This window comes from Salvelinus namaycush, chromosome 10 (assembly GCF_016432855.1).
Source record: "Salvelinus namaycush isolate Seneca chromosome 10, SaNama_1.0, whole genome shotgun sequence".
NCBI classification, from domain to species: Eukaryota; Metazoa; Chordata; class Actinopteri; order Salmoniformes; family Salmonidae; genus Salvelinus; species Salvelinus namaycush.
The window spans coordinates 21,899,016-21,924,129 of NC_052316.1; the positions used below are offsets into that span (position 1 = coordinate 21,899,016).

The following is a 25,114-nucleotide window of genomic DNA, read 5'->3' on the forward strand; positions in this document are numbered from 1 at the left end:
GAAGTAGTTGGTGAACCAGGCGAGGTAGTCATTTGAGAAACTAAGGCTATTGAGTCTGCCGATAAGAATGTGGTGATTGACAGAGTCGAAAGCCTTGGCCAGGTCGATGAAGACGGCTGCACAGTATTGTCTTTTATCGATGTCGGTTATGATATCGTTTAGGACCTTGAGCGTGGCTGAAGTGCACCCATGACCAGCTCGGAAACCAGACTGCACAGCTGAGAAGGTTCGGTGGGATTCGAAATGGTCGGTGATCTGTTTGTTAGGGCGTTCGAAGACTTTAGAAAGGCAGGGTAGGATAGATATAGGTCTGTAGCAGTTTGGGTGTCTCCCCCTTTGAAGAGGGGGATGACCGCGGCAGCTTTCCAATCTTTGGGGATCTCAGACGATGCGAAAGAGAGGTTGAACAAGCTAGTAATAGGCTTTTCAACAATTGCGGCAGATTGGTTCCATCTATTAGAAAGAGGGTCCAGATTGTCTAACCCAGCTGATTTGTAGGGATCCAGATTTTGCAGCTCTTTCAGAACATCAGCTATCTGGATTTGGGTGAAGGAGAAATGGGGGAGGCTTGGGCAAGTTGCTGTGGGGGGTGCAGAGCTGCTGACCGGGGTAGGGGTAGCCAGGTGGAAAGCATAGCCAGCCATAGAAAAATGCTTATTGAAATTCTCAATTATCGTAGATTTATCGGTGGTGACAGTGTTTCCTAGCCTCAATGCAATGGTCAGCTGGGAGGAGGTGCTCTTATTCTCCATGGACGTTACAGTGTCCCAGAACTTTTTGGAGTTTGTGCTACAGGATACAAATTTCTGTTTGAAAAAGCTAGCCTTTGCTTTCCTAACTGCCTGTGTATATTGGTTCCTAATTTCCCTGAAAAGTTGCATATCGCGGGGGCTATTCTATACTAATGCAGTACGCCCCAGGATGTTTTTGTGCTGGTCAAGGGCAGTCAAGTCTGGAGTGAACCAAGGGCTATATCTGTTCTTAGTTCTACTTGTTTTGAATGGGGCATGCTTATTTAAGATGGTGAGGAAAGCACATTTAAAGAATAACCAGGCATCCTCTACTGACGGAATGAGGTCAATATCCTTCCAGGATACCCAGGCCAAGTCGATTAGAAAGGCCTGCTCGCTGAAGTGCTTTAGGGAGCGTTTGACAGTGATGAGGGGTGGTCGTTTGACCGTGGACCCATTACGGACGCAGGCAATGAGGCAGTGATCGCTGAGATCCTGGATGAAGACAGCAGAGGTGTATTTAGAGGGCAGGTTGGTCAGGATGATATCTATGAGGGTGCCCGTGTTTACGGATTTAGGGTTGTATCTGGTAGGTTTCTTGATAATTTGTGTGAGATTGAGGGCATCTAGCTTAGATTGTAGGACGGCCGTTAAGCATATCCCAGTTTAGGTCACCTAACAGTACAAACTCTGAAGTTAATTCACATATGGTGTCCAGGGCACAGCTGGGGGCTGAGGGGGGTCTATAACAAGTGGCAACAGTGAGAGACTTATTTCTGGAAAGGTGGATTTTTTAAAAGTAGAAGCTCGAACTGTTTGGGCACAGACCTGGATAGCATGACAGAACTCTGCAGGCTATCTCTGCAGTAGATTGCAACTCCATCCCCTTTGGCATTAAATGTTGTAGTTGGGGATGGACATTTCAGAATTTTTGGTTTCCTTCCTAAGCCAGGATTCAGACACGGGTAGGACATCAGGGTTGACGGAGTGTGCTAAAGCAGTGAATAAAACAAACTTAGGGAGGAGGCTTCTGATGTTAACATGTATGAAACCAAGGCGTTTACGGTTACAGAAGTCAACAAATGATAGCGCCTGGGGAATAGGAGTGGAACTGGGGGCTACAGACCCTGGGTTAACCTCTACATCACCAGATGAACAGAGGAGGAGTAGGAAAAGGGTACGGCTATAGGCTATAAGAACTGGTCGCCTAGTGTGTTGTGGACAGAGAATGAAAGGAGGTAAACCTAGGCGTTGAGTGACGATGATAGAGGTTCCGTCTCTGGAGGCACCAGTTAAGCCAGGTGAGGTCTCTGCATGTGTGTGGGGTGGGACAAAATACCTATCTAAGGTATTTTGTGCGAGACTGAGGGCTCTACAGTGAAATAAAACAATAAGAACTAGCCACGACAGCAGTAGACAAGGCATATTGACATTGGAGAGAGGCATAAAGCAATCACAGGTGTTGATCAGGAGAGCTAAGACAACAATGGGTAAATGGCGATGAATTAATGGGCAGAGCGATGAATGAATGGGCAGAGCGGGTCACATTTCTTCCCCTTGGGATTAATATAGATCAAAATGGTCACGGATCCACCATATTCTCTGTCCCAACCTTCGAAATAAGGGACCTGCTGTCTGGGTATTCATCTGCCATCTGTGGAGTACAAGGCTAGCCTTTTCTCCTCATCAGACATAATTTATCACCCACACTCACCTTCACTCAGCATCGATCTAAGCCCTGGCTTTGAAAGGGAGAACCCTGGATCACAGTAAGCTGAGACGGTGTGCACAATAACGCGGAAAGATGATAAATTAGATTGATGATAAATTCATGTCACAATAAGGTCACTGATTCATCTGGGCTAGCAGAACAAAAGGCAAGTTCTCATGGTGAGGAAAGGGAATGGCTTGCCTGTGCAGTGACCTGGCTGTATGCACAGTGCCTTCGGAAAGTATTCAGACCCCTTGACTTTTTCCACATTTTGTTACGTTACAGCCTATCTAAAATATATTTTGATTTGTTTAACACTTTTTTGGTTACTACATGCTTCCATATGTGTTATTTCATAGTTTTGATGTCTTCACTATTATTCTACAATGTAGAAAATAGTATAAAGAAAACCCCTTGAATGAGTAGGTGTGTCCAACCTTTGACTGGTACTGTATGTTAACTCTAGTTTCAAGTTTTATTAGTCGTGTGTACGGGATAGTCTACGCATGGTATACATCGTCCAACGAAATGCTAACTTGCAGGTTCCTTCTCGGCAATGCAACCACAATAAGAAATAGTAAAAAATATGAATATGAACATAAAGTAAATGGCAGTAGAATAGAATCAACATTTTAGCATAACTTAATACTGGAAGGCACAATTTATAGTTCAATAGTTAAATGCATATTGGGAAAGGGAGGAATGGGGAGCAAGTGTATAAATTGAGCAGTATAATAAGAGAGAGTCTGGTAGCAGCAGATGTGATGTGTGTGTGCTAAGTTGTGGAGAATCAGAACAGGTGGTCAGTCCAGTTCAAGTGTTCAGCAGTCTGATGGCTTGTAGATACAGTGCATTCGGAGAGTATTCAGACCCCTTGATCTTTTCAACATTTTGTTACGTTACAGCCTTATTACTAAATTGATTAAATACTTTTTTAAGACAAAGCAAAAACTTGTTTTTGTTTGCTAATTTATAAAAAATAAAAATAACCTTAAATGTCTATTTGCAGTTGAAGTCGGAAGTTTACATACAAATTAGCCAAATACATTTAAACTCAGTTTTTCACAATTCCTGGCATTTAATCCTAGTACAAATTCCCTGTCATAAATCAGTTAGGATCATTACTTTATTTTAAGAATGTGAAATGTCAGAATAATAGTAGAGAGAATTATTTATTTCAGCTTTTATTTCTTTCATTACATTCCCAGTGGGTCAGAAGTTTATATACACTCAATTTGTATTTGGTAGCATGGCCTTTAAATTGTTTAACTTGGGTCAAACGTTTCGGGTAGCCTTCCACAAGCCTCCCACAATAAGTTGGGTGAATTTTGGCCCATTCCTCCTGACAGAGCTGGTGTAACTGAGTCAGGATTGTAAGCCTCCTTGCTCGCACACACTTTTTCAGTTCTGCCCACAAATTTTCTATGGGATTGAGGTCAGAGCTCTGTGATGGCCACTCCAAAACCTTGACTTTGTTGTCCTTAAGCCATTTTGCCACAACTTTGGAAGTATGCTTGGGTCATTGTGCATTGGAAGACCCATTTGTGAACAAGCTTTATCTTCCTATCTAATGTCTTGAGATGTTGCTTCAATAAATCCACATAATTTTCCTGCCTCATGATGCCATCTATTTTGTGAAGTGTACCAGTCCCTTCTGCAGCAAAGCATCCCCACAACATGATGCTGCCACCCCCGTGCTTCACGGTTGAGATGGTGTTCTTCGGCTTGCAAACTTCCCTCTTTTTCCTCCAAACATAACGATGGTCATTATGGCCAAACAGTTCTATTTTGTTTTCATCAGACCATTTCTCCAAAAAGTACGATCTTTGTCCCCATGTGCAGTTGCAAACCGTAGTCTGGCTTTTTTATGGCGGTTTTGGAGCATTGTGCCTCCCTTGCTGAGCGGCCTTTCAGGTTATGTCGATATAGGACTCCTTTTACTGTGGATACAGATACTTATGTACCTGTTTCCTCCAGCATCTTCACAAAGTCCTTTGCTGTTGTTCTGGGATTGATTTGCACTTTTCACACCAAAGTACGTTCATCTCTAGGAGACAGAACTCGTCTCCTTCCTGAGCGGTGTGACGGCTGCGTGGTCCCATGATGTTTATATGTGCGTACTGTTGTTTGTACAGATGAACCATGGTACTTTCAGGCATTTGGAAATTGCTCCCAAGGATGAACCAGCCTTGTGGAGGTCTACCATTTTTTTTCTGATTCTGAAGTCTTGGCTGATTTCTTTTGATTTTCCCATGATGTCAAGCAAAAAGGCACTGAGTTTGAAGGTAGGACTTGAAATACATCCACAGGTAAACCTCCAATTGACTCAAATGATGTCAATTAGCCCAACAGAAGCTTCTAAAGCCATGACATCATTTTCTGGAATTTTCCAAGCTGTTTAAAGGCACAGTCAACTTAGTGTATGCAAACTTCTGACCCACTGGAATTGTGATACAGTGAATTATAAGTGAAATAGTCTGTCTGTGAACAATTGTTGGAAAAGTTACTTGTGTCATGCACAAAGTAGATGTCCTTACCGACTTGCCAAAACCATAGTTTGTTAACAAGAAATTTGTGGAGTGGTTGAAAAACAAGTTTTAATGACTCCAACCTAAGTGTATGTAAACTTCCGACTTCAACTGTATATAAGTATTCAGACCCTTTACTCAGTAATTTGTTGAAGCACCTTTGGCAACGATTACAGGCTCGATTCTTCTTGGGTATGATGCAACAAGCTTGACACACCTGTATTTGGGGAGTTTCTCCAATTCTTCTCTGCAGATCCTCTCAAGCTCTGTCAGGTTGGATGGGAGAGTTGCTGCACAGCTATTTTCAGGTCTATCTAGAGATTAAGAAGAATCCTAGTGTCAGCTAAAGACGTACAGAAATCTCTGGAAGATGCTAACATCTCTGTTGACGAGTTTACAATACGTAAAACAAGAATGTTGTTCATGGGAGGATACCATGGAAGAAGCCACTGCTGTCCCCAAAAAATATTGCTGCACGTCTGAAGCTCGCAATAGAGCACCTGGATGTTCTACAGCGCTACTGGCAAAATATTCTGTGGACAGATTAAACTAAAGTTGTGTCGTTTGGAAGGAACACACAACACTATGTGTGGAGAAAAAAAGGCACAGCACACCAACATCAAAACCTCATCTCAACTGTAAACTATGGTGGAAGGAGCATCATGGTTTGGGGCTGCTTTGCTGCCTCATGGCCTGGATAGCTTGCTATCATTGACGGAAAAATGAATTCCCAAGTTTATCAAGACATTTTGCAGGAGAATGTAAGGCTATCTGTCCGCCAATTGAAGTTCAACAGAAGTTAGGTGATGCAACAGGACAACAACCCATTAGACAGATGTAAATCAACAGAATGGCTTGAACAGAAGAAAATACGCCTTCTGGAGTGGCCCAGTCAGTCCTGACCTCAACCAGATTGAGATACTGTGGCATGACCTCAAGAGAGCGGTTCACACTAGACATCCCAAGAATATTGTGGAACTGAAACAGTTTTGTAAAGAGGAATGGTCCAAAATTCCTCCTGACCGTTGTGCAGGTCTGATCCGAAACTACAGAAAAGGTTTGTTTGAGGTTATTGCTGCCAAAGGAGGGTCAACTTGTTATTAAATCCAAGGGTTCACATACTTCTTCCAACCTGTACTGTGAATGTTTACACGGTGTGATCAATAAAGAGATGACAAATTCTAATTGTTTGTCTGTTATTAGTTTAAGCAAACTGTGTTTGTTTTTTGTTTAGATGAAGATCAGATAAAATTGTTTGACCAATTTATGCAGAAATCCAGGTAATTCTAAAGGGTTCACATACTTTTTCTTCCCACAGTATGTAAATAAGGAATTTCTGTTTTTATTTTTAATACATTTGCAAAACATTTGAAGAACCTGTTTTCACTTTGTCATTATGGGGTATTGTGTGTAGATTGACGAGGAAAACATTTAATTTAATCCATTTTAGAATAAGACTGTAACATTACAAAAAAACGTTCCGAATGCACTGTATGTAGATGTGCACTGTATGCACTGTATGTAGTCTCTGGGCCTGTTGGTATCAGACCTCATGCTTTGCAACATAGTCTAAGAGCATTTTGTATTATCCTGTACATAAATCCCAGACACCCTATTCAGTATGATATGTTACATTTCGTATGGTGTTTATTAATTTGTGGATGTCCATCATCCATTTCGTATGATATATTACGATTTACAACTCATATATGATACTGTAAGTTACAAATTGCAATTCTTACAATATGTTAGGAAGTAGGAAAATGTACAATATAAACAAATTTGCAAAATGCATGAAATATTACAAATTCCAATTTGTTGTGGCTAACGTTAGCTAGGTGGCTAGGTGGCTAACACTAGCTAGCTGGCTAACATTAGCTAGGCTAACAGTTATGGGCTAAGTTTAGGCTTAGGGGAAGGTTTAGCTAAAAGGGTTAGGTTAGCTAGCATGCTAAGTAATAGCAAAGTAATATGCTCACCCCACAGGAAGTCGGTTGCACATTAATTGGGGAAAACATGCTCGTGGTAATGGCTGGAGCGGAATAGGTGGAATGGTATCAAATACATAAAACACATGGTTTCCATGTGTTCGATGCCATTCCATTTGCTCCATTCCAGAAATTATTATGAGCCGTCCTCCCCTCAGCAGCCTCCACTGGCCCATCCATCCCGACCAACCACCCTCTTTGTTTTTGCCTTAAGTAACCTTCTATCTTATGTAACCATACCAAACGTAACATATCATACTAATTTAAGTGTCCCGGATTTACGTTTACTATGTTACGTCTAGTTCAATTCTCATCACGGACAACTCAGCAACTACTTACAACGACTTAGTATGTTAGCTAACCCTAACCCCTAGAGCTAACGTTAGTTTGTAACATATATTACGTTTTGTTACATATTGTACGAATTGCAGTTCGTAACATACACTGAGTGTACAAAACACTACGAACACCTGTTCTTTCCATGACATTGACTGACCAGGTGAATCCAGGTGAAAGCTATGATCCCTTATTGATGTCACTTGTTAAAACTTCTTTGGGGTAGGGGGCAGTATTTTCACATCCGGATGAGAAGCATGCCCAGAGTAAACGGCCTGCTACAAAGCCATAAAAGCTAGAATATGCATATTATTAGTCGATTTGGATAGAAAACACTCTGAAGTTTCTAAAACTGTTTGAATGATGTCTGTGAGTATAACAGAACTCATATGGCAGGCAAAAACCTGAGACAAAAATCCAACCAGGAAGTGGGAAATCTGAGGTTGGTCGATTTTCAACTCAGCTCCTATTGAAGATACAGTGGGATATTGGTAATGTTGCTCTTCCTAAGGCTTCCACTAGATGTCAACAGTCTTTAGAACCATGTCTGATGCTTCTACTGTGAAGTGGGGCCGAAGGAGAGGGGATTGAGTAAGGTCTGCCATGAGCTGAACATGCGCTGACCATGCACGTTCATGTGAGAGCGAGCTCTATTCCATCGCACTTCTGAAGACAAAGGAATTCTCCGGTTGGAACATTATTGAAGAATTATGTTAAAAACAAAGACTGATTCAATACTTCGTTTGTCATGTTTTTACGGACTGTAATATAACTTTTTTAACTTTTCGTCCGTACTTTCCGCTGGACTTGCCCGCCCATCGTGAGTTTGGAAAGTGTACTGAACGCTAGAACAACAAGGAGGAATTTGGACATAAATGATGGACATTATCGAACAAAACAAACATTTATTGTTGAACTGGGATTCCTGGGAGTGCATTCTGATGAAGATCATCAAAGGTAAGTGAATGTTTATAATGTTATTTCTGACTTCTGTTGACTGCAAAATATGGCAGATATATTTGTGTCTTGATTGGGCTCTGAGCGCCGACTCAGATTATTGCATGGTTTGCTTTTTTGAAATCTGACACAGCGGTTGCATTAAGGAGAAGGGCATCTAAAATTCCATGCATAACAGTTGTATCTTTTAGCAATGTTTATTATGAGTATTCCTGTAAATTGATGTGGCTCTCTGCAAAATCAAAGGATGTTTTGGAACTTCTGAACGTAAAGCGCCAATGTAAACTCAGATTTTTTTATATAAATATGAACTTTACCGAACAAAACATACATGTATTGTGTAACATGAAGTCCTATGAGTGTCATCTGATGAAGATCATCAAAGGTTAGTGATTAATTTTATCTATATTTCTGCTTTTTGTGAATCCTCTCTTTGGCTGGAAAAATGGCTGTGTTATTCTGTGAATAGGCACTCACCTAACATAATCGTTTGGTTTGCTTTCGTCGTAAAGCCTTTTTGAAATCGGACACTGTGGCTGGATTTACAACAAGTGTATCTTTAAAATGGTGTAAAATACATGTATGTTTGAGGAATTTTAATTATGGGATTTCTGTTGTTTTGAATTTGGCGCCCTGCAGTTTCACTGGCTGTTGAAGAGGTGGGACGCTACTGTCTCACGTACCCTAGAGAGGTTAAATCCACTTCAATCAGTGTAGATGAAGGGGAGGATACAGGTTAAAGATGGATTTTTAAGCCCTGAGACAATTGAGACATGGATTGTGTATGTGTACCATTCAGAAGGTGAATGGGCAAGACAAAATATTTAAGTGCCTCTGAACGGGGTATGGTATTAGTTGCCAGGCGCACTGGTTTAAGTGTGTCAAGAACTGCAACCCTGCTGGGTTTTTCACGCTCAACAGTTTCACGTGTGTTTCAAGAATGGTCCACCATCCAAAAGAAATTCAGCCAACTTCACACAACTGTGGGAAGCATTGAAGTTAACATGGGCCATGCAACTCAATATTTGGAAGGTGTTCTTAATGTGTTGTACACTCAGTGTATTGTACGAATTGAAATTCAAAACATATCATACAAATTGTAATTCGTAACATATCATATCAAATAAAATGGGGGCCGAAGAAATGGCAGCAGTTTTACGAGCGCCCAACCAACTGTGCTATTATGTGTTTTTTTTCGCGTTATTTGTAACTTATTTTGTACATAATGTTTTTGCAACCGTATTTTACGGCAAAAAAGAGCTTCTGGATATCAGGACAGCGATCACTCACCTCGGATTAGACAAAGAGTTTTTCTTCAACAAGCAGGACACACAAGACATTCTCCTAACACCTGACAAGGCCAACATCCCAGTTATTTGCAAGAGGAAGAGATGCAAGTACAGAGGACACAGAGCGGGATGCCTAGTGATGATCCGCAGAAGGCGAGTGGGAAAGCTGCCGTTACCGTCAATATTACTCGCCAATGTGTAATCATTGGACAATAAATTAGACGAGGTACGATCACAAATATCCTACCAACGGGACATCAAAAACTGTAATATCCTATGTTTCACGGAATCGTGGCTGAATGACGACATGGATATTCAGCTAGCGGGATATACGCTGCACCGGCAAGATAGAACAGTACACTCCGGTAAGACGAGGGGGGGGGGGGGGGGGGGGCGGTCTGTGCATATTTGTAAACAACAGCTGGTGCACGAAATCTAAGGAAGTCTCTAGATTTTGCTCGTTTGCTCGCCTGAAGTAGAGTATATTGTGATAAATTGCAGGCCACACTACTTTCCTAGAGAGTTGTCAGCTATACTTTTCGTGGCTGTTTATTTATCACCACAGACAGATGCTAAGACCGCACTCAGTCAGCTGTATAAGGAAATAAGCAAACAGAAAACCACTCACCCAGAGGCGGCGCTCCTAGTGGCCAGAGACTTTAATGCAGGGAAACTTAAATCAGTTCTACCTAATATCTATCAACATGTTAAATGAGCAACCAGAGGGGAAAAAATTCTAAATCCCCTGTACTCCACACACAGAGACGCACGCGTACAAAGCTCTCCCTCGCCCTCCATTTGGTAAATCCGACCACAAGTCTATCCTCCTGATTCCTGCTTACAAGCAAAAATTTAAGCAGGAAGCACCAGTGACTCGGTCTATAAAAAAGTGGTCAAATGAAGCAGATGCTAAACTACAGGACTGTTTTGCTATCACAGACTGGAACATGTTCCGGGATTCTTCCGATGGCATTGAGGAGTACACCACATCAGTCACTGGCTTTATCAATAAGTCCCCACAATGACTGTGCGTACATACCCCAACTGAGCTAAAGGGTAGAGCTGCTGCTTTCAAGGTGCGGGACCCGGAAGCTTATAAGAAATCCTGCTATGCCCTGCGACGAAACATCAAACAGACAAAGCTCGTCTTATGTGGCAGGGCTTGCAAACTATTACTATTACTATAAAGGGAAGCACAGCCGCGAGCTGACCAGTGACACGAGCCTACCAGACGAGCTAAATCAATTCTATGCTCGCTTCGAGGCAAGCAATACTGAGGCATGCATGAGAGCATCAGCTGTTCCGGACGACTGTGTGATCACGCTCTCCTTAGACAACGTGAGTAAGACCTTTAAACAGGTCAACATTCACAAGGCTGCGGGGCCAGACGGATTACCAGGACGTGTGCTCCGGGCATGTGCTGACCAACTGGAAGGTGTCTTCACTGACATTTTCAACATGTTCCTGATTGAGTCTGTAATGCCAACATGTTTCAAGCAGACCACCATAGTCCCTGTGCCCAAGAACACGAAGGCAACCTGCCTAAATGACTACAGACCCGTAGCACTCACGTCCATAGCCATGAAGTGCTTTGAAAGGCTGGTAATGGCTCACATCAACACCATTATCCCAGAAACACTAGACCCACTCCAATTTGCATACCGCCCAAACAGATCCACAGATGATGCAATCTCTATTGCACTCCATACTGCCCTTTCACACCTGGACAAAATGAACACCTATGTGAGAATGCTGTTCATTGACTATAGCTCAGCGTTCAACACCATAGTACCCTCAAAGATTATCACTAAGCTAAGGATCCTGGGATTAAACACCTCCCTCTGCAACTGGATCCTGGACTTCCTGACGGGCCGCCCCCAGGTGGTGAGGGTAGGTAGCAGCATAACTGCCACGCTGATCCTCAACATTGGAGCCCCCCAGGGGTGCGTGCTCAGTCCCCTCCTGTACTCCCTGTTCACCCACGACTGCATGGCCAGGCACGACTCCAACACCATCATTAAGTTTGCAGACGACACAACAGTGGTAGGCCTGATCACCGATAACGACGAGACAGCCTATAGGGAGGAGGTCAGAGACCTGGCTGGGTGGTGCCAGAATAACAACCTATCCCTCAACGTAACCAAGGCTAAGGAGATGATTGTGGACTACAGGAAAAGGAGGACCGAGCACGTCCCCATTCTCATCAATGGGGCTGTAGTGGAGCAGGTTGAGAGCTTCAAGTTCCTTGGTGTCCACATCACCAACAAACTAGAATGGTCCAAACACACTAAGACAGTCGTGAAGAGGGAACGACAAAGCCTATTCCCCCTCAGGAAACTAAAAAGATTTGGCATAGGTCCTCAGATCCTCAAAAGGTTCTACAGCTGCAACATCGAGAGCATCCTGACTGGTTGCGTCACTGCCTGGTACGGCAATTGCTCGGCCTCCAATCGCAAGGCACTACAGAGGGTAGTGTGTACGGCCCAGTACATCACTGGGGCCAAGCTGCCTGCCATCCAGGAGCTCTACACCAGGCGGTGTCAGAGGAAGGCCCTAAAAATTGTCAAAGACCCCAGCCACCCAAGTCATAGACTGTTATCTCTGCTACCGCATGGCAAGCGGTACCGGAGTGCCAGGTCTAGGACAAAAAGGTTTCTCAACAGTTTTTACCCCCAAGCCATAAGACTCCTGAACAGGTAATCAAATGGCTACCCGGACTATTTGCATTGCATACGCTGCTGCTACTCTCTCATAGTCACTTTAACTATACATTCATGTACATACTACCTCAATTAGCCCGACTAACCGGTGTCTGTATGTTGCCTCGCTACTTTTATAGCCTCGCTACTGTATATAGCCTGACTACTGTTATTTTTCACTGTCTTTTTACCGTTGTTTTTATTTCTTTACTTACCTATTGTTCACCTAATACCTTTTTTGCACTATTGGTTAGAGCCTGTAAGTAAGCATTTCACTGTAAGGTCTACACCTGTTGTATTCGGCGCACGTGACAAATAAACTTTGATTTGATTTGTTTTGAATTGTAATTTGTATTATATCATACGAAATCGATGATGGACATCCACAAATTAACACATACCATACCATACGAAACGTAACAATGGAGTGTCTTGGATTTATGTACAGTAGAGACGCTGTTGATGTTGTTGGTCCATGACAAGTCCTCAGGGATGTGGACGCTGAGGAACTGAAAACTCGTGACTTTCTCTCCATTGATGTGGATTGGGGCATGTTCCCTCTGCTTCCTGAAGTCAACAATCAATTCCTTTGTTTTGCTGACGTTGAGGGAGAAGTTGTTGTCATTACAGCACAATGCCAGTTCACTTACCTCCTCCCTATAGGCTGACTCGTAATTGTTGGTTTTCAGGCCTACAACCGTGACGTCGTCAGCAAACTTGATGATGGAGTTGGTGTCGTGCAAAGCCACGCAGTCGTGAGTGAACAGCCACGCAGTCGTGAGTGAACAGCCACGCAGTCGTGAGTGAACAGCCACGCAGTCGTGAGTGAACAGCCACGCAGTCGTGAGTGAACAGCCACGCAGTCGTCAGTGAACAAGGAGTATGTATTACTGAGAGGATTGATGATTGAAGGAAAACATTTTAACCATCCATAATGTATTAACAAACACAAGCCTGAGGAGCACAGTTTAGGGAGCCTTGTTTTCTGGCTACAGCATTACCGTCATTGTGAAATAAGAATGTATTCTTATCTGACCTGCCTAGTTAAATAAAGGTTAAATAAAAAATAGAAAAATTACCACCAGATAGGAAGCGGCAAAGCAAGAGGGATAACTGGTCCCAAAACTGGGCCCTGTACTCCCTGTTCACCCACGACTCCGTGGCCATGCACGCCTCCAACTCAATCATCAAGTTTGCAGACGACACAACAGTAATGGGCTTGATTACCAACAACGACGAGACAGCCTACAGGGAGGAGGTGAGGGCACTCAGAGTGTGGTGTCAGGAAAACAACCTCTCACTCAATGTCAACAAAACAAAGGAGATGATCGTGGACTTCAGGAAACAGCAGAAGGCGCACCCCCCTATTCACATTGAAGGGACAGCAGTGGAGAAAGTGGAAAGTTTTAAGTTCCTCTGCATACAAATCAACAACAAACTGAAATGGTCCATCCACACATATAGTGTGGTGAAGAAGCGCCTCTTCAACCTCAGGAGGCTGAAGAAATTTGTCTTGTCACCCAAAACCCTGACTAACTTTTACAGATCCACAATCGAGAGCATCCTGTCGGGCTGTATCACAGCCTGGTAAGGCAATTGCTCCGCCCTCAACCGCAAGGCTCTCCAGAGGGGGTCTGCACAATGCATCACCGGAGGCAAACTACCTGCCCTCCATGACACCTATAGCACCCGATGCCACAGGAAGGAAAAAAAGATAATCAAAGACAACAACCACCCAAGCCACTGCCTAGTCACACCAGAAGGCGAGGTCAGTACAGGTGCATCAAAGCTGGGACCGAGAGGCTGAAGAACAGCTTCTATCTCAAGGCCATCAGACTGCTAAACAGCAATCACTAACTCAGAGAGGCTGCTGCCTACATGGAGACCTAATCACTGGCCACTTTAACAAATGGATCACTAGTCACTTTAAATAATGCCACTTTAATAATGTTTACATATCTTACATTACTCATATCATATGTATATACTATATTTTATACCATCTATTGCACCTTGCCTATGCCGCTTGGCCATATATTTATATGTACATATTCTCATTCACCCCTTTTAGATTTGTGTGTATTAGGTAGTTGTTGGGGAACTGTTAGACTACTTGTTAGATATTACTGCACCGTCGGAACCAGAAGCACAAGCATTTCGCTACACTCGCATTAACATCTGCTAACCATGTGTACTGTGTGACAAATACAATTTTATTTTATTTTATTTTAGTCGTCCGGGTTAGGCCGGGGTAGGCCGTCAATGTAAATAAGAATTTGTTCTTAACTGACTTGCCTAGTTAAATCAAGGTTAATTAAATTAAATTAAATACCAGCCGGCTCTTCAGGCTGTAGTTCCCTGCCAACAAACATCCCAGGAGGACTGAACTACACAGACAGAGAATATTACTAGGAATAAATTATAGCTATAATGTATACATTTATGCACGAAGTTGATCATTCATATTCTTTAATAAATTCAAATATATTACATTGTTGTGAAAGGTTGACATTTGATTTGATTCAAACCAGTGACTGTATTCACACACAGGATATCACAAGTAGGAACCATTCAGTTGGTAATTGTTCCCAGACGTCGTTTATTTAGCGGACAACTGCGCATGACTTTCCGCTTCCTGTTCTCTCTTTCATGTCTCTAAAAACTTAACAGCGAGAAAACTATTGTTTTTCGTATGTTCCGTTGATAAAATAAAAAAAAAGCTAAACTCCGACATGGCCCTACTGAAAGTATGGACGTCGACGAGACTTTTAAACAGGTAAATAAACTACGCGTTGGTTTCGAAGACATTCAATGGGACGCACGTTCGCTAACTAGCAGCTCTGGTCCTGGTTGTTACGTACGTCTTGAGCCTTCTTCAACGACCTACATATTTCCATAGAGTGGTGCCGATGAGAGTCTACCGTGTCCGGAAGCGACTTCACCATTAATTTTCTGTATTCAGTGTTCACTCAAACACCGTTCTAAGCTTTGTTTTACTATTTCAGTTACAGCTGATTTGAGAGGGGTGCAACTGCATCCCGCAATTCAGGGCGTTCCTCGGTGTAGGCATTCCGGGATCTGCAGGAACCCATCTTTATACTTCCATTGGCCCATTTTTGACTCCAGTATATAGGCAGGAGGCAGTGGCGCTCCAGTACAGTAGATGGCGATAATGCACCACAAAGTTGGATGCCACCCGCCTAAACACCCCACAGAAGAGCCGGGGCGACAAAGATAGCAATTTTTTTAGATCACCTTTATTTAACCAGGTAGGCCAGTTGAGAACAAGTTCATATTTACAACAGCGACCTGGCCAAAATAAAGCAAAGCAGTGCGACCAAACAACATAGTTAAACATAAACAAACGTACAGTCAATAACACAATATCAAAATCTATGTACAGTGTGTGCAAATGTAGGGAGGTAAGGCAATACATAGGCCATGGAGGTGAAATAATTACAATTTAGCGTTAACACTTGAGTGATAGATGTGCAGATGATGATGTGCAAGTAGAGATACTGGGGTTTAAGAGGATAAGTAACAATATGGGGATGAGGTAGTCGGGTGTTCTATTTACAGATTGGCTGTGTACAGGTACAGTGATCGGTAAGCTGCTCTGACAGCTGATGCTTAAAGTTAGAGAGGGAGATATAAGACTCCAGCTTCAGAGATTTTTGCAATTCGTTCCAGTCATTGGCAGCAGAGAACTGGAAGGAAGTGTTGGCTTTGGTGGTGACCAGTGAAATATACCTGCTGGAGTGTGTGCTACAGGTGGGTGCTGCTATGGTGACCAGTTAGCTGAGATAAGGCGGGGCTTTACCTAGCATAGACTTATAGATGACCTGGAGCCAATGGGTTTGGCAACAAATATGTAGTGAGGGCCAGCCAACGAGAGCATACAGGTCGCAGTGGTGGGTGACACTGTGACAGACTGCATCCAATTTGCTGAGTAGTGTTGGAGGCTATTTTGTAAATGACAACGCTGAAGTCAAGGATCGGTAGGATAGTCAGTTTTACCAGGGTATGTTTGGCAGCATGAGTGAAGGAGGCTTTGTTGCGAAATAGGAAGCCGATTCTAGATTTAATTTTGGATTGATGATGCTTAATGTGAGTCTGGAAGGAGAGTTTACAGTCTAACCAGACACCTGGGTATTTGTAGTTGTCCACATATTCTAAGTCAGAACCGTCTAGAGCAGTGATGCTAGTCAGGCGGGAGAATGCGGGTAGCAATCGGTTGAAGAGCATGCACTTAGTTTTACTTGCATTTAAAAGCAGTTGGAGGCCTCGGAAGGAGTGTTCTATGGCATTGAAGCTTGTTTGGAGATTTGTTAGCAAAGTGTCCAGAGAAGGGCCAAATGTATACAGAATGGTGTCGTCTGCATAGAGGTGGATCAGAGAGTCACCAGCAGCAAGAGCGACATCATTGATATATACAGAGAAAAGAGTCGGCCTGAGAATTGAACCCTGTGGCACCCCCATAGAGACTGCCAAAGCCCGGACAACAGGCCCTCCGATTTGACACACTGAACTCTATCTGAGAAGTACAGGCAAGGCAGTCATTTGAGAAGCCAAGGTTATTGAGTCTGCTGATAAGAATGCGGTGATTGACAGAGTCGAAAGCCTTGGCCAGGTTGATGAATACAGCTGCACAGTATTGTCTTTTATCAATGGCGGTTATGATATCGTTTAGGACCTTGAGTGTGGCTGAGGTGCACCCATGACCAGCTCGGAAACCAGATTGCATAGTGGAGAAGGTACGGTGGGATTCCAAATGGTCGGTGATCTGTTTGGTAACTTGGCTTTCGAAGATTTTATAGTGGCAGGGCAGGATGGATATAACAGTTTGCATCTAGAGTGTCTCCACCTGTGAAGAGGGGGATGACCGCGGCAGCTTTCCAATCTTTGGGGGATCTCAGACGATACGAAAGAGAGGTTGAATAGGCTAGTAATAGGGGTTGCAACAATTTTGGCAGATCATTTTAGAAAGAGAGGATCCAGATTGTCTAGCCCAGCTAATTTGTAGGGATCCAGATTTTGCAGCACTTATAGAACATCAGCTGTCTGGATTTGGGTGAAGGGGGGGGGGGGGGCTTTGGCAAGTTGCTTCAGGGGGTGCTGAGATGTTGGTAGGGGTAACCAGGTGGAAAGCAAGGCCAACTGTAGAAAAATGCTTATTGAAATTATCGATTATTGTAGATTTATCGGGGGTGACAATGTTTCCTATCCTCAGTGCAGTGGGCAGCTGGGAGGAGGTGCTCTTATTCTACATGGACTTTAGTGTCCCAAAACTTTTGGGAATTAGTGCTACAGGATGCAAATCTCTGTTTGAAAAAGCTAGCCGTAGCTTTCCTAACTGACTGAGTATATTAGTTCCTGACTTCCCTGAAAAGTTGCATATCGAGAGGGCTTTTCGATGCTAATGCAGTAATGTTCACAATGCACGTCGGTGACTTCGGCTGTTCAGCAATAAATAGCAGCATGTGTTTCTCAGATATTTTTTCTCCACTGTTCATCAAAACTCTGTGGCGCACAGTAAGTCGTTGGTTTTAGAAGCCTATTTAGCTAGTACACAGTGTCGTTCCAGCCTCCCGCCTGTCGGGCACTGTTTTCACGTATTTTATCAAGGGTGAGGGCAGGTGTTTGGTAGGCGGTAGCGAAAGACACTGTCTACCAGTGACCAGATAATACTTTTATTTCCCTATTGACCTACATTCAAAGGTGTAACACAAGCATGCAAATGTCATTCTCGAAGGTAGGCGTTTAGTTTGTTAATTCGACCATTTAAAAAAAACAAGCACACATAAAACTTAAAAGCCATACATGCACATGAATACAATCATCGAGGATAACACAAAGTCTGGGGCTTATTTCCATTGTGATCCTCTTGAGACAAGATGGCTAGACAAGATCAAACACAGTATGGCAGTGAAATAATAAAACAAAAACATAGAAGAAGAACATCTATCTCATCATTCCAGTTACATCATAGGGGTTATTCATATGGGCACAGAAGACATCAAACATATTTTTACTTTATTTTTAAAGATGTCCAGAGAGGATGTTGTTTTTATAGGCAGAGGCAACTCATTCCATTCTGAGGCTCCAGTATACAAGAAAGTACCTTTCCCAGCATTACTCCTGAACCTGTATAAGCACACATCAGCAACACCTAATCTGGTGCTGTGATTGTGTGCATCCCTAACACGGGGAAAGTAATCACTTAGATATCTGGGCGCAGGACCATAAATACTCCTGTAAACCGAACCTAGTCTAATGTTGGACACCCTAGCCTCAACAGGCAGCCAGTTTAGTTCCTGAAAGCAGCTCCTGCCTATGTGAGTACGTGGACTCACCTTCAATACTACCCTGATCAGCTTATTCTGGGCTATCTGGAGCTTCCCCTTCATAAATTTAGATAATCCCCCAAACCAGGAAGTACTAGCATAGTCAAAATGGCATTGAATGAGGGCAGTAGCTAGCACTTTCATGGAGTCCTTATCAAGCAGCTTGGACTTTCTAGCCAAAAACTTAGTCCTGGCAATAACCTTCCCTAGCACCTTATTGGCCATTCTCACACCTCCCAAGCTTCCATCACGGATACATCCCAAGTAGCTAACAGAGGTTTTAGTAGTCAGCACCTCACCCCCTAACTCCACTCTGATTTCAGACGACCTACACAATTTAGGTCTGGATCTAAAAAATAATTGCTTCAGTTTTCCCTAAGTGCAGAGATAGCTTATTATCTCCAAGCCATTTGCTAATGTTAGTAAGCTCTGTGCTAAGTATGCTCTCCAACATAGTTTTACTTTTGTGAGACACCAGAACTGTAGATGGCAAGAACATACATCTTTCATATTGTTAATATACAATAAAAACAGCAGAGGCCCAAGCATGCTCCCCTGCAGAACACCACAACAATTGGTTTTGCCTGAGACAGTGAACCATTACCCTCTACTACTTGCTCCCTTCCTGATAAATAGGACTTTACCCAGCCTAGAGGGATACTGCTTATCCCCAGTGCCTCCAGTTTGGAGATTAGGAGACAGTGGTTAACTGTATCAAAGGCCTTCTGTAGGTCAAGCAGTACCAGTACGTTCATGCAGGAACCAATGGGGTGCTGATTGATCTCCTTAAATATAAGTCATCTGATTTACTTGATTTAGTCTGCAGTTGCTTCCTCCATTTTAGGACTACTGATTTAATTAAATGTACCCATTAATTCTTGAAGAATATAAATGTCTCATGAGCTTAGTTCAACTGTTGTACCCCATCAGAACCCAAAATATAAGCTTGTTTCACTCCAATGTTTGCAAACAAAGCAAATGTAAACAAACAATATATAGCCTCAACATGGTTAAAACTATAATTTTTATACCATGGATTGTCCATCCTTGGATCCATAGCTCTGTCTATGAATTTGAGAGCCCTATCCCTCAGAATTTTACTGAAATGGGTGGGAGGATGCTTTGTTATTGTTTCAAATGCTGATTGCCGCTTTAATCAAACTTTTCGCCGGCATCTCCTGATATCAGAGCAGAAAAACTACAATCTGTCTCCTGAATTAGCCTAGTGCGCATGGGCCAAGCACGTTTTCACCAGTTTTCCCTGGCTAAACTAGCTGGCTAGATGAACTATGCTAGTTTTTCCTCATTGCCAAACTTCATGAATACTGCACCCTCAATTTCAAATCACATTTGCTAGTTATACAGTCAACGGGCAGCCTCTCCCCACTTGGCTCAATGGGATATGTAGTGATTTTGCCAACACAGCCAGATATATACACAGTCTTGTTCCCTTAACCTTTTTTGATATTTATTGATTTAAATCTGACTTTATTAATATAATGAGTAATTCAGGAATGACAGGAATTAATTGACACGAGAACTGGAGAAAATAGCAACTCAATAGAGCGCAATGACTACAATGAATCGCTAAATAACTTCTGGGCACAAAGCGTCCGCAGAGCTCCTCCTCACCACCACTCTATTCACCCCACCATAGAATATTTTCTTCAGATTTTGTTTTGTGATTGGCTTAAATATATTCACTGACATAAAGACGGTACTAGTAACAAACTTTCTCTGTATGCGTTGTCCAGAACAAGTCTGGCGATAAGCAAAGTCCTCAAAAGTGGTTTATTTCGTATTTCGGAGAAACGACGGCTTGCGCATAGAGAGAAATTGGCCAGCACAGACAAACGAAGGTAAACTAAATATACAAAATTATGTGGACACCCCTTCAAGTTAGTGTATTCAGCTATTTCAGTCACACCCGTTGCTGACAGGTGTATAAAATCGAGCAGACAGCCCTGCAATCTCCATAGCCGAATATTGCCAGTAGAATGGCCTTAGTGAAGAGCTCAGTGACTTTCCACATGGCACCGTCATAGGATGCCACCTTTCCAACAAGTCAGTTCATCAAATTTCTTCCCTGCTAGAGCTGCCCTGGTCAATTGTAAGTGCTGTTATTGTGAAGTGGAAACATCTAGGAGCAACAATGGCTCAGCCGCGAAGTGGTAGGCCACACAAGTTGGCAGAATGGGTCCGCTAAGTGCTGAAGCTTCTGTCCTCGGTTGCAACACTCACTACCCAGTTCCAAACTGCCTCTGGAAGCAACGTCAGCACAAGAACTGTTCGTCGTGAGTTATATGAAATTAGTTTCCACAGCCCAGCAGCCGCACACAATTCTGAAATCACCATGCGCAATGCCAAGCATCGGCTGGTGTAGTGTAAAGCTTACCGCCATTGGACTCTGGAGCAGTGGAAATGCACTCTCTGGAGTGCTTCTACATGCTTCACCATCTGGCAGTCCGACAGACGAATCTGGATTTGGTGGATGCCAGGAGAACGCTACCTGCCCGAATGCATAGTGCCAACTGTAAAGTTTGGTGGAGGAGGAATAATGGTCTAGGGCTGTTTTTCATGGTTCGGCCTAGGCCTCTTAGTTCCAGTGAAGTGAAAACTTAACTCTACAGCATACAATAACATTCTAGACAATTCTGTGCTTCCAACTTTGTGGCAACAGTTTGGGGAAGGCTCTTTCCTGTTTCAGCATGACAATGCCACTGTGCATAAAGCTAGGTCCATACAGAAATAGTTTGTCGAGATCGGTGTGGAAGAACTTGATTGGCCTGCATAGAACCCTGACCCCATCAAACACCTTTGGGATGAATTGGAACGCTGACTGCGAGCCAGGCCTAATCACCCAACATCAGTGCCCGACCTCATTAATGCTCTTGTGGCTGAATGGAAGCAAGTCTTGCAGCAATGTTCCAACATCTAGCGGAAAGCTTTCCCAGAGAGTGGAGGCTGTTATAGCCGCAAAGGGGGGACCAACTCCATATTAGTGCCCATGATTTTGGAATGAGATGTTCGACGAGCAGGCATTGAAGGCTAAAGCTGCACGTAACGCCCTGGATCAGAGCTAGCCAGCTAACATGTATGGCTGACAGCTTGGGATGAACTAGCTAGCTAGTTTCTGAGTACATTTGCATTACACCTTTATATTAGTTACTAAATCTTAATCATTTGAACATTGCCAATGTTTTGTCTTTTTAGATGTCTACAAGAGGTGGTTGCCCAGAGGCATTTGTTTCCTGCATCAACTTTACACACAGCGACCACCCAGCACAACTCCAACAAGACATCAATTGTACGATGCAGTCGACAGAAGTATGAAAGAATGTATCCTGTGTTGCTCATAGAACCGGACGGTTCCACAATTAACATTAGGCACAAGAAGCCCAAGAGGATACTCATGGTAAGCATCCTTGAACTGGAGACAAATTGAGAGTATGCCTTTTTGGATTGATAAACTCAGCAAAAAAAGAAACTGTCATCACTGTCAACTTTATTTTATTATTATTATTATTATTTATTTTTTATATAGCCCTTCGTACATCAGCTAATATCTCGAAGTGCTGTACAGAAACCCAGCCTAAAACCCCAAACAGCAAGCAATGCAGGTGTAGAAGCACGGTGGCTAGGAAAAACTCCCTAGAAAGGCCAAAACCTAGGAAGAAACCTAGAGAGGAACCAGGCTATGAGGGGTGGCCAGTCCTCTTCTGGCTGTGCCGGGTGGAGATTTATAACAGAACATGGCCAAGATGTTCAAATGTTCATAAATGACCAGCATGGTCAAATAATAAATCAGGAGTAAATGTCCGTTGGCTTTTCATAGCCGATCATTAAGAGTATCTCTACCGCTCCTGCGGTCTCTAGAGAGTTGAAAACAGCAGGTCTGGGACAGGTAGCACGTCCGGTGGACAGGTCAGGGTTCCATAGCCGCAGGCAGAACAGTTGAAACTGGAACAGCAGCAAGGCCAGATGGACTGGGGACAGCAAGGAGTCATCATGCCTGGTAGTCCTGACGTATGGTCCTAAGGCTCAGGTCCTCCGAGAGAGAGAAAGAAAGAGAGAAGGAGAGAATTAGAGAGAGCATACTTAAATTCACACAGGAAAAGTACTCCAGATATAACCAACTGACCCTAGCCCCCGACACATAAACTACTGCAGCATAAATACTGGAGGCTGAGACAGGAGGGGTCAGGAGACACTGTGGCCCCATCCGATGATACCCCCGGACAGGGCCAAACAGGAAGGATATAATCCCACCCACTTTGCCAAAGCACAGCCCCCGCACCACTAGAGGGATATCTTCAACCACCAACTTACAATCCTGAGACAAGGCCGAGTATAGCCCACAAAGATCTCCACCACAGCACAAACGAAGGGGGGGCGCCAACCCAGACAGGAAGATCACGTCAGTAACTCAACCCACTCAAGTGACGCACCCCTCCTAGGGACGGCATGAAAGAGAAATAAACTGCTTTATGGCTAGTGGCATTGTCATAGTGTGGAGGGTCATGTCAGGATGAGCCTGCAGGAAGGGTACCACATGAGGGAGGAGGATGTCTTCCCTGTCACGCACAGCGTTGAGATTGCCTGCAAGCCAACTGAAAATTATTCATGATTATTATTTGACCATGCTTGTCACTTATGAACATTTTTGAACATCTTGGCATAGTTCTGTTATAATCTCCACCCGGCACAGCCAGAAGAGGACTGGCCACCCCTCATAGCCTGGTTCCTCTCTAGGTTTCTTCCTAGGTTTTGGCCTTTCTAGGGAGTTTTTCCTAGCCACCCTGCTTCTACACCTGCATTACTAGCTGTTTGGGGTTTTAGGCTGGGTTTCTGTACAGCACTTCGAGATATTAGCTGATGTACGAAGGGCTATATAAAATAAAATTGATTGATTGATTGATGATTGAATGACAACAAGCTCAGTCCGAGGATGCTGTGCCACACAGCCCCAGACCATGATGGACCCTCCACCTCCGAATCAAACCCGCTCCAGAGTACAGGCCTCGGTGTAACGCTCATTCCTTCGACGATAAATGCAAATCCGACTATCACCCCTGGTTAGACAAAACCGTGACTCGTCAGTGAAGAGCACTTTTTACCAGTCTTGTCTGGTCCAGCGACGGTGTGTTTGTGCCCATAGGCGACGTTGTTACCGGTGATGTCTGGTGAGGACCTGCCTTACAACAGGCCTACAAGCCTCAGTCCAGCCTCTCTCAGCCTATTGCGGACAGTTTGAGCACTGATGGAGGGATTGTGCGTTCCTGGTGTAACTCAGACAGTTGTTGCCATCCTGTACCTGTCCCGCAGGTGTGATGTCCGGATGTACCGATCCTGTGCAGGTGTTGTTACTCGTGGTATGCCACTGCGAGGATGATCATCTGTCCGTCCTGTCTCCCTGTAGCGCTGTCTTAGGCGTCTCACAGTACGGACATTGCAATTTATTGCCCTGGCCACATCTGCAGTCCTCATGCCTCCTTGCAACATGCCTAAGGCACGTTTACACAGATGAGCAGGGACCCTGGGTATCTTTCTTTTGGTGTTTTTCAGAGTCAGTAGAAAGGCCTCTTTAGTGTCCTAAGTTTTCAGAACTGTGACCTTAATTGCCTAAACGTCTGTAAGCTATTAGTTTCTTAACGACCGTTCCACAGGTGCATGTTCATTAATTGTTTATGGTTCATTGAACAAGCATGGGAAACAGTGTTTAAACTCTTTACAATGAAGATCTGTGAAGTTATTTGGATATTTACGAATTATCTTTGAAAGACAGGGTCCTGAAAAAGGGACGTTTCTTTTTTTGCTGAGTTTACATTTTTGCCGCTTTTGACTATTCAGTAATCCTACATTTGAATGCTAATCAGACAAATTGTGAGAGTGATTTTGATGATTTTGTGTTGTATCCCTTCAGATGCCTGTGGACATCAGTACACTCTCAGAGGAAGGAAGGAAAATGAGGATGCGGAAGCAGGATCCCAAGAAGGGAGCTGTTAAGCAGAGGACGGTGGAATTCAAAGACGATTTCAAAGCAGATGATTACAGCAAGTTTTGGAAGACGTGATAGAGCCTGTTGTAGCTATTTAACTTTACTGTTCTGCAATGATTGTGTGTGTATATATAATATTATTTGTAGATGTACATCTTTATCCCATATTGGTAATAAAATAATTATTTTTATTCACTTAGTTACATATATAATTTCGTGACCATATATGTTTATTTATTTATTTTTTATGAACACAACAAATACAAATTACTGAAATATACAAACAAGAGTACATAAACCTAACAGACGGGTATTATATATCGATATTAATTTTCAATTTGTCAAACACTTTAATGGTGCGTATTCCTTTTTTGTTTTTACATTTACTCTTCATTTCAAACTAATATTTAAAGTCTATCTTAAATATTGTGAAGAGGGGTTTGTTCTCTGGCCACTTAATTTTATGGATAAATAAATTAACAATGAAAGTTACGTCAGGTTCCATATCATTTGGATCCAAATAAAACATCAGA

General features: G+C 43.2%; 1 protein-coding gene across 1 annotated transcript; it reads left to right on the plus strand.

Moving 5' to 3' along the window:
* Positions 1-14,866: 14,866 nt before the first annotated feature.
* Positions 14,867-24,780, plus strand: mrpl55 (mitochondrial ribosomal protein L55). The gene is made up of 3 exons (XM_039001908.1): positions 14,867-15,015; positions 21,797-21,998; positions 24,507-24,780. Exons 1-3 carry the CDS (start codon positions 14,972-14,974, stop codon positions 24,654-24,656), a joined length of 396 nt encoding a protein of 131 aa, XP_038857836.1. The 5' UTR covers positions 14,867-14,971; the 3' UTR covers positions 24,657-24,780.
* The last annotated feature ends 334 nt before the right edge of the window (positions 24,781-25,114 follow it).

Bases quoted from the DNA above. Each gene is read 5' to 3' on its own strand.
- mrpl55 (XM_039001908.1), top strand. From the start codon at position 14,972: ATGGCCCTACTGAAAGTATGGACGTCGACGAGACTTTTAAACAG. The intron at 15,016-21,796 runs GTAAATAAACTA...TTGTCTTTTTAG, and splicing joins TCGACGAGACTTTTAAACAG to ATGTCTACAAGAGGTGGTTG. The intron at 21,999-24,506 runs GTAAGCATCCTT...GTATCCCTTCAG, and splicing joins AGCCCAAGAGGATACTCATG to ATGCCTGTGGACATCAGTAC.